General features: G+C 41.9%; 1 protein-coding gene across 2 annotated transcripts in view; it reads left to right on the forward strand.

Moving 5' to 3' along the window:
* The window catches only part of LOC129105228 (transforming acidic coiled-coil-containing protein 1-like), a 34,074-nt gene that overhangs the window by 13,326 nt on the left and 3,087 nt on the right, over window positions 1–17,661 (forward strand). Inside the window, exons 1-12 of one of the 2 annotated variants that reach the window (XM_054616125.1) lie at window positions 4,614–5,063; window positions 6,401–6,510; window positions 8,804–11,927; window positions 12,859–12,922; window positions 13,583–13,772; window positions 14,814–14,878; window positions 15,327–15,458; window positions 15,565–15,641; window positions 15,750–15,793; window positions 17,000–17,163; window positions 17,250–17,356; window positions 17,501–17,621. In XM_054616125.1, the coding sequence (XP_054472100.1) occupies window positions 4,909–5,063; window positions 6,401–6,510; window positions 8,804–11,927; window positions 12,859–12,922; window positions 13,583–13,772; window positions 14,814–14,878; window positions 15,327–15,458; window positions 15,565–15,641; window positions 15,750–15,793; window positions 17,000–17,163; window positions 17,250–17,356; window positions 17,501–17,621 (4,353 nt within the window). In that variant the 5' untranslated portion in view covers window positions 4,614–4,908. Of the gene's footprint in view, window positions 1–4,613; window positions 5,064–6,400; window positions 6,511–8,803; window positions 11,928–12,858; window positions 12,923–13,582; window positions 13,773–14,813; window positions 14,879–15,326; window positions 15,459–15,564; window positions 15,642–15,749; window positions 15,794–16,999; window positions 17,164–17,249; window positions 17,357–17,500; window positions 17,622–17,661 lie in introns of those variants that run through there. The other variant, XM_054616124.1, reaches the window with a different exon arrangement.

Raw genomic sequence — 17,661 nt, forward strand, 5'->3', positions numbered from 1 at the left:
ATAAAATGATATATAAAGATGTGAAAACTATAAAATAATATATGTATACAGTACCAGTCAAAAGTTTGGACACACCTTCTCATTCAACTACTTTGAAGAATCTAAAATATAAAAGATATTCTGGTTTGTTGAGCATTTGTTTGTTTACCACATAATTCCATTTGTGTTCCTTCATAGTTTGGATGTCTTCAATATTAATCTACAATGTAGAAAAAAATAAAAATAAAGAAAAACCATTGAATGAGAAGGCGTGTCCAAACTTTTGACTGGTACTGTATACAAAGAAAATGTGCAGACTATCTTTTATGATAATTGGCAAAGCACCCAGGGCACAAAGCCACAAGACACTGCATGCAGATGTACTTGGTTCTTCGTGTGCATGCAGCATCATGGCATCTGTTTGCATTTTCTGCTTCAGTATGGGATGATGCAATAGCGTTCACTGTAGTGGCTGATGTGCAACTATGCCATCAAAACCCATGCATATACAAGAAAACAACAGTTGAATAGCTCTCCACTGTGGTGAACAGCTATTCAACTGTTGTTTTAGCTCATAATACCTCTGTGCAACTATACATATCATCACAATGTACATTCATACAGTGTACTGAGTTTGTACTGTTTAAAGGTGTGTCACTTAATATATGGCGTATGCTAATTTTAGGTTTGTTTATGACCTTTGTTAACACGGTATTTAAATTGATGATAATTATTGCTATATCAAAATATTTAAACAGCATTTTCAGTTTTTACGTGGCAAAGTGCACTGTCCGGTTTTCACTACGCACTTTCACCACTAGATGTCGATGCAACACACCGATTCTGCTTTTTGACAGCTCAGATGAATGAGTAGCCTACTTTTCTGACCTGAGAAAGTTGTTACTTATCTCTGGCAGGATGTGGTCATAACTTTAAGTCAAAGCTAAATGTTTTCAGCAAGTATCTAGCTGCTAGTGGAAGAATTCATCTCACACTGCTCAGTTTTTCACAGTTCATATTTGCTGTCATAGCCATTTTAGTTTCCCTCACAGTTTTGACAAGACAAAAGTCAGGACTACTTTATGCTAATGTGGGCTAATTGTTGCACACATCCTCTCTGTCAATGGCCCTTGCTGCTTTTTTCTTTCCTCTTCCTCGTGTGTTCCTCCAACACACACAAATTTTCTTCTGGTCGCATTTTGATTCATTTCCTTCCTCTATGTGTGTCTGCACTTATTTCAGGCTCCAGAGGATGAGCTGTTGTATAATAATGTGCCCTCCCCCCATTGTCCTCTACAAATGAAATTGCCTCTATTAATAGCGAGAGTGTATTTAAAGTATGATACTGTAGACAGTAACTGTAAATATATCATGTGTTTAGGTGCAAATATTATCTCTGCATTCTTTCAGACACCTGAGCTGTGAAGTTACAGGCAACTTTGTCAGAAGATGTTGTTACTGGATTCTTTCTTAAGTTTGACAAGGATACTGGACATAAATGTGTCATTAGTTACATTTGAGTGCAGGCAGAATTTGAGTTGCTATGTCAACTGAGGAAAAACTTCACAACAGGCTCGGAAGGCCTGGGTTGTTTTTCTTCTTTCTGTTTTCTCAAAATTGCTTTCGGGTTCCTCCCACTGTGTCTGAAATCTGAGCTGTTTTGCGTTGTGTTTGGATTTTGGTAGAGTGTCAGACTCCTTGGCAGGACCTCTGATGGCTGTGGTGGTGGTAGAATGGGGTGGTCTTTTATCTGGAGACACGCAGCTGCCTCACGCTACCTACTGATGTTTATTATTCCCAATTTTAGACTAGAAACAGGCATAAAGCTGTCATCTGTGTCGATTGGTTTGTTTTTAAAGGAGTGAAAAAGATGGTAGTGCCCAGTTCCAGTTTTTTTAGTGTGTTTGTTAAAAAAACCAACAATGAATAGTTATGAGTATTTTTGTTAGGAATGGTAATAGAAACCCTCTATTATGTAACCCACTTATCCCTTGCTACCATTAGTTTTTCACTGGCGCGGGGAGCAATTTAAAAATAAACTGAGAACCTACTGAAACAGAGTTTAATGCCCTTTTCACTTTCAATTTACTGTGGAAAAAAAACCTCCAAAAATTTAGAAAATGTTCAACGATAACACCTTCTCTTTAAGGTTTGTCATGTGTTGTAGCTTTGTCTTTTAAACAGTTATGACCTAAAGGTTGATCAAAGATTATTGACAAGGAAAACATGTGGGAACAGTTATCTTTTGTTTTAATAAGAGTGAGTCACTGAGGGGCTCAGTGGCTTCCAAAATAGTGCAGGCTGGTGCTTTTATATATATTTATATATATACTACCGTCAGTATATATACATATACTGACCCTAGAATAAAGGCACAAATTGATCCTTGTGCTCCAGTGACCTCTTTGTACTACTCCATAACTATCCCACTACTTGCACATGATCAATTCAAGCAGACATCCCCCTCATCTTCACCTCAGCCTCAAGCCCCACCAGACCCAGACATAAATACGTGGGCAGAGGACAAACTCCACCCTTTCTGGTCCAATGTGGAAACTCTGAGCCTGACTGAGGCACGTGTGTCTCTGTCCTCCATTGGAATTTGGGAGGAGTTTAGCTGCTGCGTGGCCAAACCAAACCCTGTAGGAGGAGTACAGTATAAGAAAACAATACACAGAGGATGCATTGGCATGTTATATGACAAGGCTCACAAAACTAGAAAAAACGTCAAATATATCATACAGGTGGTCTTGAAAAAGTTCAGAAGTTGTTGCCACATTAAGGCTCTGATATGTGTTTCATGATGATATCTAGACTTACTTTATAGATGATAACTGCTGCTTATTGTCGTTTGGTCAAATACAAATAAACTAATAATAATTTACTTATTTTATAATTTACTTTGAACAAACAGAGTAACAAAGTGCTTTTTATGGGAAAATCTAAATAACACTATTCAGCACAACACATTTAAATAAAATCAGACTACTTACAGTAAAGACTAAAATGCTTTTTAAAAGGTAAGTTTTGAGAAGATTTACAATATGTGTATTATTCAAAAAGCCTTAGGTCCTCATAGAGTAAGTTTCAAAGTGGAGTGACAGTGACCGCAAAAGCCCGGTCACTTTGAGTTTTCAGATGTGGCTCAGGAGCAGCCAGCAGAGCCCTACCTGAGGATCTGAGGCTGCACATTGGCTCAGCAGCAATTAAGTAACATAAATAAGAGCAGATACATAAAGTGCTTTTAACGTAATCCGTACAATCTTTAAAGCAATTCTAAAACTGACTGAAAACCAGTGACGGGAGGCCAGAGCATGGCTAAAGTGATCTTGTCTTTCTGAATTTGTTAAAAGACTAGCGGCTGTGTTTTAACCGTGACATTGGGTTTAGGCCTAACATTGAATACGGTGAATTACAATAAGCAAGACGTGATGATATAAATGCACGTATGAACTTCTTGAAATGCTGGTCAGTTGGTGGAAACCTAAGTGTAAAACACGTTACAGGAGAAGCCATCGTTAAACACCCTGGTTTGAGGCTATGGTCTTTGGCGGGCCAAAATCAATTATTTCTGATTTACCTTAATCTAGCTGGCAGAAATTTTGGGACATCCAGCACTTCATTTCTGATTGACAATACATTCGTTGACGTAGACGGCCTTCAGTGGTTTGGGACAAAGATCTGAGGTTCACACATATAACAAAGATAATGAATGTTGTGTTGGCGGATAACATGTCGTGAGAGCAAGTATATAGAAAACTACAGGTGGCCAAGGATGGAGCCTTGGGGGACAAAGGTGCAACTGAAGAGTAGGCATCACCAACAACTACTGAAAAAGTTCTGTCTGACAAGTAAGCATTAGCTGTCAGTAATAAATTGTTTTCCATAAGCTGTTTATCTTTCTGTATATCAAGGGTCTCAGGGTCAGTCTGTCGATATGACGAGTGGCTTTAGCAGCATCAGTTATTTCAAAGAAAACTCTTTATTACTGTTGAAATAGTTCATACACACATCCTGAGTAATGTTATGATTTATTTTCCTCAACAACATGTACATGTGTCAGTTGCAACAATGGGGTTTTAAACATCAATTAATGAGTGCATAGTAGGGCACGTTTCCCAGTGTGTTCAGTGGTCTGAACTGTTACCGCAGACAAATTGAATCCAGACAGGTAGATCTCCTGGGGCTATCCAACAGAACTGGTCCGCCCGGTCATGTCTGCCTGCCACTGGATGGGAGAAACAGTTTACTGTTTAACAGCCTGGGGGAGCAGAAGAAGGCTTACAGATCTAGCCCCACATTCCTAACCTCTCTCTGGGCTATAAAATGTGAAGCCCCAACAGTCCAGCTCCTCCTCCACCTTCTGTGTTTGTTTTTTGACTCCCTCCTTCTGCTTCAGAGTAGAAGAGAGGCCTGACAGGATCGTACCATTTTCAAACCACAGGGGAACTCTTTGAGTTGAGTAAGAGTAGCTGCATTCACTTTAAGAGCTTCACGTTTCCTGCCTCCCCCACTGTGTATTTTGTCTGTGGACTGGCCCGAGGTGGAGGGGAGAGGCTGGGAGGGGGTGTTCAGTAGAGGAGAGAGTGAGAGCAGCATTTTGAAACCCAGCTGATCAGAGCTGTGGTATTCTGCCACAGAGGCAGGGGGAGAACGAGCGTGACTGGAAACGTTAAAAGAGGATAAGAGAAAGCAGCTGAAGTCTTTTTGATTTTAAGACGGAGAATATACTATAGAAATGTCTCCTTCCTTTCATGGGAATCTGGGAACTCGTGTGAAGAGAGAGGCTCTGTGGAAAGATGTGAGAGCTGTTGGCAGGGTGGAAATCTGAGGAAGAAACACAGAAAAGGTTCAGTCGGGCTCTGGAAACCAGTCCAGCAGGTCTTTGAGTCAAAAGAGGGTTGAAGAACCCCCTTAGAAAAAGGAGTGATGTCTTGGCTGTCACCTGTGTCATGGGCCAAATGGACGTGGACGGCTGTGAGGGGGGTAGAGGGAGAGGAGGATGAAGAGGGGCAAGAGGCCAGCGTGGAGAGGGAACAACGTGAAGAAGAAGAGGAGGAGGAGGAGAGATCTCAAGGCGGCAGGCAAGTGTTGTGCTGAAGCCCCGAGACTACTGACTGTGTGATTCACACTGTCTGAACAGGAGGGAGAGGGGGGGGGGCATTTTCACATGTGTTTCCATGTGTGTATCCACCTGTCTGGTTGAGGAATCTCTAATTATCTGCATCAACATCTTTTTGTTTACATGCAGACATGTCAACTGTGTTGTGTTGTTGTTCAGCGCTGACACATTGTTGGTGTGTCTGTGGTTTAGGCCTTCTCAGTGTAGGAACTGAATGTTTTTCTCAGCCTCGCTGACACTACATCCTCATTTCTGTGTGCAGAAACAACACTCACTCAAGCACTGCAGTCAGGTTCGGTTACGTTTAATGATGTAATCCTTGCTCATAAACATGACACATGCTCAAGGCATCATGACCTTTGTCTCTCTGCACCTTGTGTCTCCTTTGATATTATCCTCGCCATTGTTCCAAGTAATGTTGGGGCTGTCTTCCACACCTGAACAATTTATTGACCAGATAACGTATCACCGCTCTACTTGAAATACCAAAATCCATGTTTGTTTACTATCCCAGCAGTTATCTAACCAGAGTCACATCAATATCTAACTGCACTGTGATGTGGCCAACTGAAGTGATCAGATCAAATTGATTTTTGCTGCTCTACAATTTTAGTAGTGCTAAAGATGTGACAGGAAAGAGTGGGCTGCCCCTATTTCCTCTTTCTCTCTTTTCTTCTCTCCAGTGCCGCCATGATTAAAATATTACCGAGTGTTGCCAAATCACAATGCAACATAAGATAAAAGAGTATTAGGTGTAACATAGATGGATTTGGGACAGTAGAGACTTGTAAAACACACATCAAAGTCCTCTTTGCACATGATATATAATACTACAATATTCAAATGTTTAAATCATGATTATATTCATGAACACTTCAGATTTGTATCCAAAACAAAACCAGCATACGCTCTTTTCTGGTATCCACCCTTAAAATATATTCTCTCTGATCTGTGCTTTTTTATTTTTTAAACCCCCAAAAAATAGTTTTACCCTTCAGGCCTCTAAAATAGAACAACTTCAGAAGGGAACATCACTCTTTAGTTGGACTGCAGTGATGAGGGCTTACGTGTTGGCAGAAGTGACGGAATTGAAATAAAGACTGGCATTTGTCTTCTTGCACATATTGCATATTTTAATGCAGTTGTGCAGTTATTTCATAGTGCTGATTATGCCCTTTGCTTTTGAGTAAATAGTCCCAGTAGTTATAATCACTTCTCTTCCCTTACATACAGATTTTTCTCCTCCTGCTTTCTCATGATTTGGGAAGTTAACGCTCTCTCTCTCTCTGGCTTCCACAGCTCTGACTCAGAGGGTCATTTTGAAACTCCTGAAGCAGCAACTCCTGTCCGCGCCCCTCCGACCTTCCCAGGAGAGCTGGAGAACAACAACACTGATGCAGACAAAGCAGGTGAGGCCACTGCTGAGCAAATAACAGAGCGAAAGAGATAGAAAAGATAAGAAGAGGCAGAGTCAGCTTACTGTTCAAGACGTAAACACACTGCAGTCCAACTCAGCAGTCCAACTCCTCGGTGAAGCTGAAGGTTCTCATTAACATCACAAACACAGAACAGAAGAAAAATCGTTTCAAGCACCCATTAAAGACAGTGTCCCTCCTTGAAGTTGCCATGGAAACTACAGTCTTTTGATGATGCTCTTAATGTTCAGCCATCACGTGTCTGTGCATGTGTTCGTCTTTATAGTCAACAAAGGAACAAAATGTTTCTAAAATGGGCCAAATAATTAAAATAATTTAAAATAGCAAATTTGGGTAAATATGAACTCCACTCCTGTGTCTAAACTGTCTACGTGGTTCATCAGGTTTACCAAACCAGAATAATTGGATACACATGCAGTCTGATATTTTTGGACGGTACTTTAGCTTTAAATTGTACTTTCCTGCCTTATATTTTAACTATGAGCACTATCTCAAGTTTTGACAATATTCAAGTTTTTAATGGATCATAGAAATGTGTTTAATTGCAATGTTTTATTACAGGTACCTAAGGTTGCTAATGCCTAAGTAGGGAAACATGTTCTGCATGCTTGGTATGTAAGATGGCATGCACACAGGGTTTTAGGTGTGATGATGGCAGAAGCGCTGTCATTGTCATTTGAATCGCTGAGAGGAGGAGCCTGTAGCAGAGTGTGGGAATGACCCTTGCTCTGGTATTCAACAGGTTCCACAAAAGCTTTGGTTTGCCCCATTTTGTATTAGTAACTGATAGAGGTTCACAATGAGGGGAGTGACTGAACAAAGCTTGTTATCAGGATGAAACCATCATGTAGTCCACTTTTCAAGGAGGTTTTTAGAAGACCATGCAATTCTAATAATAAATAATCAATCCTTCCTTTAAAAGCAGCTCCAACAACATTTTCCAGAAGTGTACATTGTGAAGGTCAACCAGTATGGAGGGAGGAGGGAGTTCCCTTTTGTTTCAACCATAAACATCCCTTCCTGCAGCTGTGAATGAGGATGTTTGAATCCTGGCAGGCAGGAGTTGAAGTGCCTCTAGAAACTTCTTTAAATGTAAACATACTGATGGCAGTGTTTGTCTGTGCCCATCCAACGTCTCCATACTAAATCAGCATCAGTCTATATATGCTGTGACAGTTCATAAATATTAACAGATAGTTGAAGACTTTGTCAAAGCCAGAAAGGCATTTAAAGTTAACAGATTGATACTTGAGGATTACTATTTATGTCTCCTGAATGGACGTACACATCTGTGGTGAAACCGCATCAACTGACATTTAACTTGAGTTAATACATGAATAATGAATTATCAATACTATTTCTATGTTATAACTATATGAATATTATGTTGCATTGTTTTAGTTTTTATAAGATTGTCAAAAATGCTTTGAGTTCAGAGATGATCATTTATCTAATATAGTATTATGTGTTCGACTGGAAACAACTGCAATGCACAGGTGCAAAGCACTTTTTTACACATATTTAAATCATAACAAAATGGTAAACAAATGCAAAACAATTAATTTTATTAATCAAATTAGACAACATGTTTTGTTTATTATTGCAAACAGACACTGCAGATGAGTAAGATGTATCCTTGCTGTGACATATTCTGCCTTTATAAACACAATAGTGAGAGAACAAAAAGGAGTCATACTTTTCTATTGAGTATGTATCTGGATTTGTATGTGGACATGTTTGTATGGGCATGTTGGACTGCAGGAATACTTTGAAAATGACACTCTGGCAACATGCTAATGTGAGTGGAAGTAGGTACAAACACAGCAGGCTGTGCTAGTCTCCTAGCAACATAATATTACATGAATATGGCGAGTATGACAGGCATACTGAAATATGTTGATGTGTCAATAGGTTCCCTAGAGAAAATTATACTCCACAGTGGCTGCTGCCCCTTTTCGCTTAAACACAACACAAAATAAATCATGGCTCACTGTTTTTTCTTTCCCTCTATTTTCACATGCACTACTTGGTTTAAACGTCATGGCCCTCATAGTAAGACATTGCCATGGCAACAGCAGCAGTAGGAGCAGTTGGCTGACTAGGAACCAATCAGATGACTAGGAACCAATCAGATGTCCTCTACACGAGTTTAGATTTTATTGGAGAGATTGTCATAGGGAAGAAGTGTGCATGCAGTTTTAGTTTTTGAAATAATGAATTGTTTTTGGTTAATTCTTTTGTCTTTTTCCCCACAATTCTTCTTCAGATGTGGATCAGGATGAGCAGTTGATAGTGACTGCCCCTATTTGGGATCAGGATATTTTGCTCCGCCACAACATGGGTCAAGATGAGCCTGCAGTCCCCATGGGTGCACCACTGGAGGTAAACATCCAGACCCTGGAAACAGAACAAATAGAGAATCTTCCAGAAGTCTTGGGCTCTGTGCCTGTCCTTGCTCCATCCTCATTGAAGGAAATTGTTGACGTGGAATACACAGCTCCGTCCACAGAGCCATCCCAAGCCCCAGTCCCCATCCTAGTTGAAGATCCTGTCCTGGATGTGGCTCCAGTTCAAGCTCCAGCTCTGCCTCTTGCCCCAGAACCAGACTCAGTCCTTATCAGTGAACCTGCAGTCAGTCATGCTCCAGAGCCCCTTGAGCATAAAGCGCTTGCTGAACCAGAACCACAGTGCACTGGCCTGGACCAGACAGAGCCTACTCAAAAGACGAAAACCAGCAAGTCTAAGCCTCCACCTCTGGAGGTAAAGGCCTCGCTGAACGAGCTTGCCCAAACAAATGATGAACAAGAACTTCCTGTTCCCCAGGCCACTTACAAATTTGACCCTGACCAGCTGGATGACAGCTTTAACCCCTTCATGTGCGGCGGATCCAAAATCCAGAACTCTCCCCCACCCTTTGGTTCAAGCGCTCTCCCCAGACTCGAACCACTCGGTAGCTCCTTGCCTGTGTGTGAGGCCAGCTCAGCAGCACCAGCAGAAGCAGAGATGATGGAGTCATCGTCAGAGGCCAAGTCTGTGATGCTGGAGTTCGGTCTCGACGAGGGGATCGTCAGCAAGCCACCTCCCAGGAAATTAGGTGGTAAAAAAACAATCAGCAAACTCGCAGCTAAGAGGCAGAAAGCCAAAGAATCTGAACCCACAATCTCAGAAACAGATTCTCAGCTTCTTACCAGTGAACCTGCAGTCAGTCATGCTCCAGAGCCCCCTGAGCACAAACCGCTTGCTGAACCAGAACCACAGTGCAATGGCCTGGACCAGACAGAGCCTACTCAAAAGACGAAAACCAGCAAGTCTAAGCCTCCACCTCTGGAGGTAAAGGCCTCGCTGAACGAGCTTGCCCAAACAAATGATGAACAAGAAATTCCTGTTCCCATGGCCACTTACAAATTTGACCCTGACCAGCTGGATGACAGCTTTAACCCCTTCATGTGCGGCGGATCCAAAATCCAGAACTCTCCCCCGCCCTTCGGTTCAAGCGCTCTCCCCAGACTGGAGCCACTCGGTAGCTCCTTGCCTGTGTGTGAGGCCAGCCAAGCAGCTCCAGCAGAAGCAGAGATGATGGAGTCATCGTCAGAGGCCAAGCCTGTGATGCTGGAGTTTGGTCTCGACGAGGGGATCGTCAGCAAGCCACCTCCCAGGAAGTTAGGTGGTAAAAAAACAATCAGCAAACTCGCAGCTAAGAGGCAGAAAGCCAAAGAATCTGAACCCACAATCTCAGAAACAGATTCTCAACCAGTGTCAGAACCAGTTTCTCAGCTTCTTACCAGTGAACCTGCAGTCAGTCATGCTCCAGAGCCCCCTGAGCACAAACCGCTTGCTGAACCAGAACCACAGTGCAATGGCCTGGACCAGACAGAGCCTACTCAAAAGACGAAAACCAGCAAGTCTAAGCCTCCACCTCTGGAGGTAAAGGCCTCGCTGAACGAGCTTGCCCAAACAAATGATGAACAAGAAATTCCTGTTCCCATGGCCACTTACAAATTTGACCCTGACCAGCTGGATGACAGCTTTAACCCCTTCATGTGCGGCGGATCCAAAATCCAGAACTCTCCCCCACCCTTTGGTTCAAGCGCTCTCCCCAGACTCGAACCACTCGGTAGCTCCTTGCCTGTGTGTGAGGCCAGCTCAGCAGCACCAGCAGAAGCAGAGATGATGGAGTCATCGTCAGAGGCCAAGTCTGTGATGCTGGAGTTCGGTCTCGACGAGGGGATCGTCAGCAAGCCACCTCCCAGGAAGTTAGGTGGTAAAAAAACAATCAGCAAACTCACAGCTAAGAGGCAGAAAGCCAAAGAATCTGAGCCTCCGTGCAAACCTGCATCAGAACCCACAATCTCAGAAACAGATTCTCAACAAGTGTCAGAACCAGTTTCTCAGCCCCTTACCAGTGAACCTGCAGTCAGTCATGCTCCAGAGCCCCCTGAGCATAAAGCGCTTGCTGAACCAGAACCACAGTGCACTGGCCTGGACCAGACAGAGCCTACTCAAAAGACTAAAACCAGCAAGTCTAAGCCTCCACCTCTGGAGGTAAAGGCCTCGCTGAACGAGCTTGCCCAAACAAATGAGGAACAAGAACTTCCTGTTCCCATGGCCACTTACAAATTTGACCCTGACCAGCTGGATGACAGCTTTAACCCCTTCATGTGTGGCGGATCCAAAATCCAGAACTCTCCCCCACCCTTTGGTTCAAGCGCTCTCCCCAGACTGGAGCCACTCGGTAGCTCCTTGCCTGTGTGTGAGGCCAGCTCAGCAGCTCCAGCAGAAGCAGAGATGACGGAGTCATCGTCAGAGGCCAAGTCTGTGATGCTGGAGTTCGGCCTCGACGAGGGGATCGTCAGCAAGCCACCTCCCAGGAAATTAGGTGGTAAAAAAAAAATCAGCAAACTCACAGCTAAGAGGCAGAAAGCCAAAGAATCTGAACCCACAATCTCAGAAACAGATTCTCAACCAGTGTCAGAACCAGTTTCTCAACCAGCATTAGAACCAGTTGCAGATCTTCTTCCAGAAACTCCTTTGCCCGTTTCAGACTCTGCTGCCCCTCTGGACCTTGATGATATTCCTATTCCTAAATCGGGAACATATAACTTTGATCCAAATCAGTGGGACGACCCAAACTTCAATCCGTTTGGTAGCAATAGTGCGTTGAGCAGCTCTCCGGGGCTCCCGAAGAGCTCCAACAGTTTTGATCCAGACAATTTTGATGACACTGTGGATCCTTTTAAACCCTCAAAATCCATGAGCACCGAGGACTCGTCCAGTAGCGCCCCTCAGCCGGAGAAAAAAGGGAAAGACGAAGGCAAACAGAAAGCAGGGCCCCCGGCGGAGGAGAAAAAAGTGAGGCAGATTCCCAAGAAAAGCAAAGAGAAGACAATCACGTAAGTCTACAACAAAATAAAGACTTTCTTTTTTGCCCCATGAGTTTTGAGGTCGTAACATTATCACCAATATTAAAATGTCATAAGATTTGATTTCATTCAGTTTATGTCATGTTAGGTTTAGATTCTCTCCACTGAGCTTCCTCTTCTTTGGCTGGATGTGTTAGCTTTGAACACAAGCCAAACACTTAACACCTCATACTGGCCATTGATTTAAATCCAAAACAGGTTATATGTAGGCTCTAAGAAGTACTTACTACTGCAGTAGTTTGGACTAATTTCAGCTTTTTCAAGGTCTGTCCAGCTTGTGTTTGTGCTCAAACTTTTAATTAACATGATAAACTGAACGCCTTCAGTCACTCACACACTCTCCTTTGTCTCTTCCTCCTTATCTGTTATACATTCCATTAATCAATATCCCCTTCATCCTTCATCTTACCTCCTCTTGTCTGTTACGCAACTCCCAACCGCTGCTTTCGTCTTCTTCTACTAGCCCCAGGACATCTGAACAAGTCAAGTTTCTCTGTTTTCTGTTGTAAGTACTCTCACTAGCAACGCTCTCTTTTTTTTCGTGCATGCTGGCTTCCCATTTTACTCTCAACTTTGCATGTGCTGGGCCAGAACTGACTGTTGAATGAGCATGTTAGGGAAAGAATCATTGGTTCCACCTCAACTCAAAAGGCCATACATTATCAGGTTTATTTGTCCTGTCTTGTGATCCCTCCAGAAGTTCGGTCAGAACTATAATGACTAGTTATGTATGTAGCTGTACTTCACTTGTTATGGGGCTATGAAATCAGCTCAAAAGACACGGAAGAACTAGCAGCTCTGTGGTTGTAGAAAAAGGCGGAATAGGAATTTTTAAGGATCACTGCTTTTAGATCTATAAATATTCTGACACTTGTATTGTTTCTATGTGCTTGTTTTGTAGGAATTCCTGTAAAGCGCAGAAATATGATGAGAGCCAGTCCTTGGTGCTTGACGTTTGCAGTCAGGTAATGTCTGTTTTGTCAGCTGAAATGTTTCCCTGACTGCAGTGACACTGCAATGTCCATTATTTAGCAGCTGTCTAACCTATTGGCCTCAAACACACACAAACACACACATACACTGACCGGAGCATCAGCAGTGAATCCAGCTCTCGGTGCTGGTTTGGCATGGCGACAGATGTGTGACTTATAACTCTGCAGTCAAATATAAGTCTGCTGCTACCATTTGCCCTCAACATTATTATCTTCGCCATCCTAAGGAGATATTTTAATTATATTGTTTAATGCCAGAGTCTTTAAGATAACGTATTGTAACACAGTCTGTCAAGGCCCATCAATATTACCTTACATAATGTAGCGTACTTAGGATAGTGCATCTGGTATATATTCATTAAAGGGAGTAATGTTAGATCTTTGGGAATGAAATAAATGATACTTGTGTATATCTGAAGTGATGTACTCTATTTACAGTTGTTCAATCAGAGTTACAATGCACCATGGTACACACTTTCCTATATGGGAAAAGTTTTGGGTTTTTTCTTCCTGCATGGAGTTTAATAGTATATTTATATTGAGTTGTATTTAATATTTGATATCTAAGTATTAAGTAAATCCTATCGTGAATCCCATTATAATGTGGATCCTATCTTCCTCCCTTGTCTCCAGGAGGAGGATGAGGTGGTGGCTCACACCCCAGAGATCACTCAGCGGGTTCATCACGCCACTGATGAGGAGAAGCTTGCCTCCACTGGCATTAAGGTGCAGACAACAGACAGCGAGGAGGAGAGAGGAGAACCTGAACGCAAAAAAGCACCTCCGAAGAAACATCCAATCGATGATATTTCTGTTATGGATGGTATGTTTAGATCTTCAAACCCTCAACTGTGTGTAAAATGTAAAGCAATGTTTGAAGTTAAAATGAACAAGAGCAGATAGTGAAAGAGAGACTTTTGGCTCCACAGATAAAGGAGTTGTAAGATAATTATTGAGCCATGCTAAAGATGACACTTTTTCCCCCTTTAAGTCAGCTTTAGTGGAAAGACCAACTCACCTATCTGTTCAGCAAGCCGTGCTCGTTTTTATTCCGTGAAACAAACAGCACAAGTAGACTACATTACATTACATTACAGTCATTTAGCAGACGCTTTTATCCAAAGCGACTTACAGACTAAATATTTATATCGTTATTAATGATGTCTTGTCCCATTTTTTTCCATCTGACCCCTCTCAATTTGCTTGCGATGTATTAAAGATAGTAGTATTTTATGGGACATGCACTATGAAGGGTCAGTGTATGCATGAGGCATTGTGTTAAAGTTGAGATGAAGTGAAAAATGCTTTTTTTCAAACTTTGAAATTACATCCCCGGTAATATTCTGCCCCCATGAAACTTAGGTAAGCTTTTACAATATCACAAAATCCATCCATCAATCAATCTGCAACTAAAGCTGCTAGTTCCAACGGGATGAAATAGAAACTGTGAACAAGGAGAGTGATTCAGTTACATAAACGTCTCAGTTACTCTGTTGGAGTACTAGAATCTGCGAAGCCCCAAGAATGTGTCAAACTCCATGAAGGAATAAAATGTAGCATGCATGCTCAGCAAAACCCTGTCCCAGATATAAGAAAGTTATAAATGTATCACTGGGGAACAAATGTTTCCCATAATCTGTTTCTGTGGTGCAAGCGTCGCACCATCTTTTCAGTACGGAAACAAGAAGATAAATAAAAATTAGACAAATAGTGGCCACATTCTTAATGCCGAAGATTGGGTGAGTTTTTGACATGGAGCACCGAAAGATTACTGTGTGGATCATTTTTTGGTAAAAAAAAAAATAGGTAATAAGTGCAATTCTCATTTGTCATTGAATTGTGTGTGTTTTTTTTCTTCTAAAAGGTCCTGACAGTAAGATTACAGATCACAAGGTGGAGAAGGACACCTGCAGTCTGAAAGAAGATATGGTAAGTAGACTATAGGAACCACAGGGAGGGAGTATGAATATTTAAACATGACCTCAATTAGTAAGAAGATAGTTTAGCCAACAATTGTACCCACTTTTTTTCTTCTTTTTATTTTTTCAAACAGGGACTGTGTTGCTCTCCTATGTCCCAATAGCTATTTTGCTACAATAATTTAATAGTTTACTCACGTAACATTTTTCAAAGACAACCACACTTGCACCTCCAGATTATACACGTTTGATTTGTAAAATCAACACACACTTGAACAGTTCTCCCAGGGTGCACCTTGCGAAAACATCGTGTGATGTGAAATGAAAAGTTAAAGCAGTAGAAAAGGGGTGCTTTGTGAAATGCCTTAAGGGATCTGCTTACAAACTATAAGGATCATGGATGCTCTCGTCAGATCTTAAACTGAGTCCACAGTATGTTTTTTCTATATATTGCACAGAGTGAGATATCTATGAACCAAACAACAAAGATGGCCAGCAGTGAGATCCAAGACCCAGCAGCCCTGTCCCAGGACAACATATCTCTGAGTGAGATGGACAAGGCAGCAGTGCTCACCATGATCAGAGAAGAGGTATGTCACTTTCAGAAGGACGGTTTTCATTTTATTATGTGAATCGGATGACAGTTAATTTTATAGATCTTAACATTTAACTCGTCGTTCACTGTCTTCCAATCAGATTATCACTAAAGAGATTGAGGTCAATGAGTGGAAGAGGAAGTATGAGGAGAGCAGAACTGAGGTTTTGGAGATGAGGTATGTTTCTCTTAAACCTTGCTTCACATGAAAAATGGGTAAATGTAGAAAATAAATATCAATACCTTCCAGAAATAAAGCTGACACTTTCTATGTTTATCTTGACAGGACAATAGTTGCAGAGTATGAGAAAACAGTTGCACAGATGATTGGTAAGTTCTGCCACCTGGTGGTGGTAAAGTCTACATGGGTTTGTCTGTTAAACACAAATAGCACCTTATGGCATCAGAATGTCTTATTCTTAAGTAGTGCTTGTGTTTTTATGATTGCTCCTCAATATTGTGAGATCTCACTTTAAATGTGCATTTTCTTATGTTGGGTCTGTTGCAGTGCATAGGATTTTGAAATAAAAAATTGACAAAGAGGTTCAGATTGTCAACTCTCAGCCTTATTTTGAGAGCGTTTACATCTAGTGCTGATCTTGTTTCGTCTACAACGGCCTAAAGTCTGTGGCTCAAAATGTCAAGCATAGACGAACTTCCCTCATGATGCTCTGCAGGGCCTTCACTGCAGCCAGGTGGTCTTCAGAGAGTTAAACACATTAGGTCATGTGTCTGACCTGGTCAGTCAGGTACATACCGCTGTTCTGGCTATTGCTTATATGTTTTGGATTACTGTTCTGCTAAACTGTCATACAATTTTGATAATGAGTATCAGATGCTCAAGCACCCACAAGGCTGAGAGTTGGCACTTATAGACCATTTCAGAGTTGTAAACATAAATATTTCCCAGTTTAGTTGTGCAAGGAACTTATAAATATCATGCAAATGCTGTCCATTTTTGAAGTTTATTCAATAACTAGCTAACCATCAAACTGTCATATTTGATAATATTCAGGAAACGTTGGCCATCTCTCTCGATCATGTTTCCTATTATTGTGAAGTTGCACTAATCTCCAAAATGGATATGCCTCCATAAATCTGGACCTTTATAACGGTACTTACAGAATTAGAACGGTGTCACAAATTCATTATGACCCTTCCTTCTTTTATATGTTCCTTGTAGAAGTGAATGTGAGTGACATCAGCTGACAGGAAGTAAACGAGGAAACAAAGCTGTCGCCTTGCAATGCAATTCCGTTGAAAGGGTCTATAGTCACTGCGTCATTATGACATGATGTGCTGGAGCAGCCTACGGTTGCAAAACAATGGAATGCATCCCAGTGCTCTGACATTGCACACTGTGTTTTGATCTATACAATTAAGTAATATGCACTGAAATGTTGTTATTTTTATTATTCTGTCTAAAGATGTGTCCAAATTCATTTCAAGTTTACATTTGACTGTAGTTTCAGTTAAGTCTGTAAGATTTCATGTACATCATTTAATCATGTATTTTGACTTCTCTGTTGGTTGCAGAGGACGAGCAGCAGCAGAAGTCCCTGTCCTGCAGTAAATCAGTAAGGCAGTTAACTGCAGAGAGGGATCAGGCCATAGCCGACCTCAACTCTGTGGAGCGCTCCTTCGCTGACCTCTTCAGGAGGTATGAGAACTTGAAGGGAGTCCTGGAGGGCTTCAAGAAGGTCAGTATGAATCTCATGAGATGCTCTCCAGCCCACTGCCACATATGAGCCAGGTCACTAGATATTCTCCACATGTATCTCTCCAGAATGAGGAGGTGCTGAAGAAGTGCGCACAGGACTACCTGATGAGGATCAAGCAGGAGGAGCAGCGATACCAAACCCTTAAGATCCATGCCGAGGAGAAACTGGACAAGTAAGCTTCCATGTCTGCGGTTTGTGATTCTAGGATATAATCGTTAGACAGGTTTTTAATCATGAAAACTCTTTGCATTTCAGGGCTAGACATGGTCTTTCATTTTGACAATCTCTCTTGTCTCCCTCACTTCCGCTCTCACAGGGCTAATGAGGACATAGCCCAGGTACGTGCCAAGGCCAGCTCTGAGAGTGTGGCACTTAACGCCAGCCTGAGGAAGGAGCAGATGAAGGTGGACTCACTTGAAAGAGCTGTCCTTCAAAAGGTAGGATGACGGCAAACAAGATTAAGTTTGATTGACTTTG

Source organism: Anoplopoma fimbria, chromosome 17 (assembly GCF_027596085.1).
Source record: "Anoplopoma fimbria isolate UVic2021 breed Golden Eagle Sablefish chromosome 17, Afim_UVic_2022, whole genome shotgun sequence".
NCBI lineage: Eukaryota > Metazoa > Chordata > Actinopteri > Perciformes > Anoplopomatidae > Anoplopoma > Anoplopoma fimbria.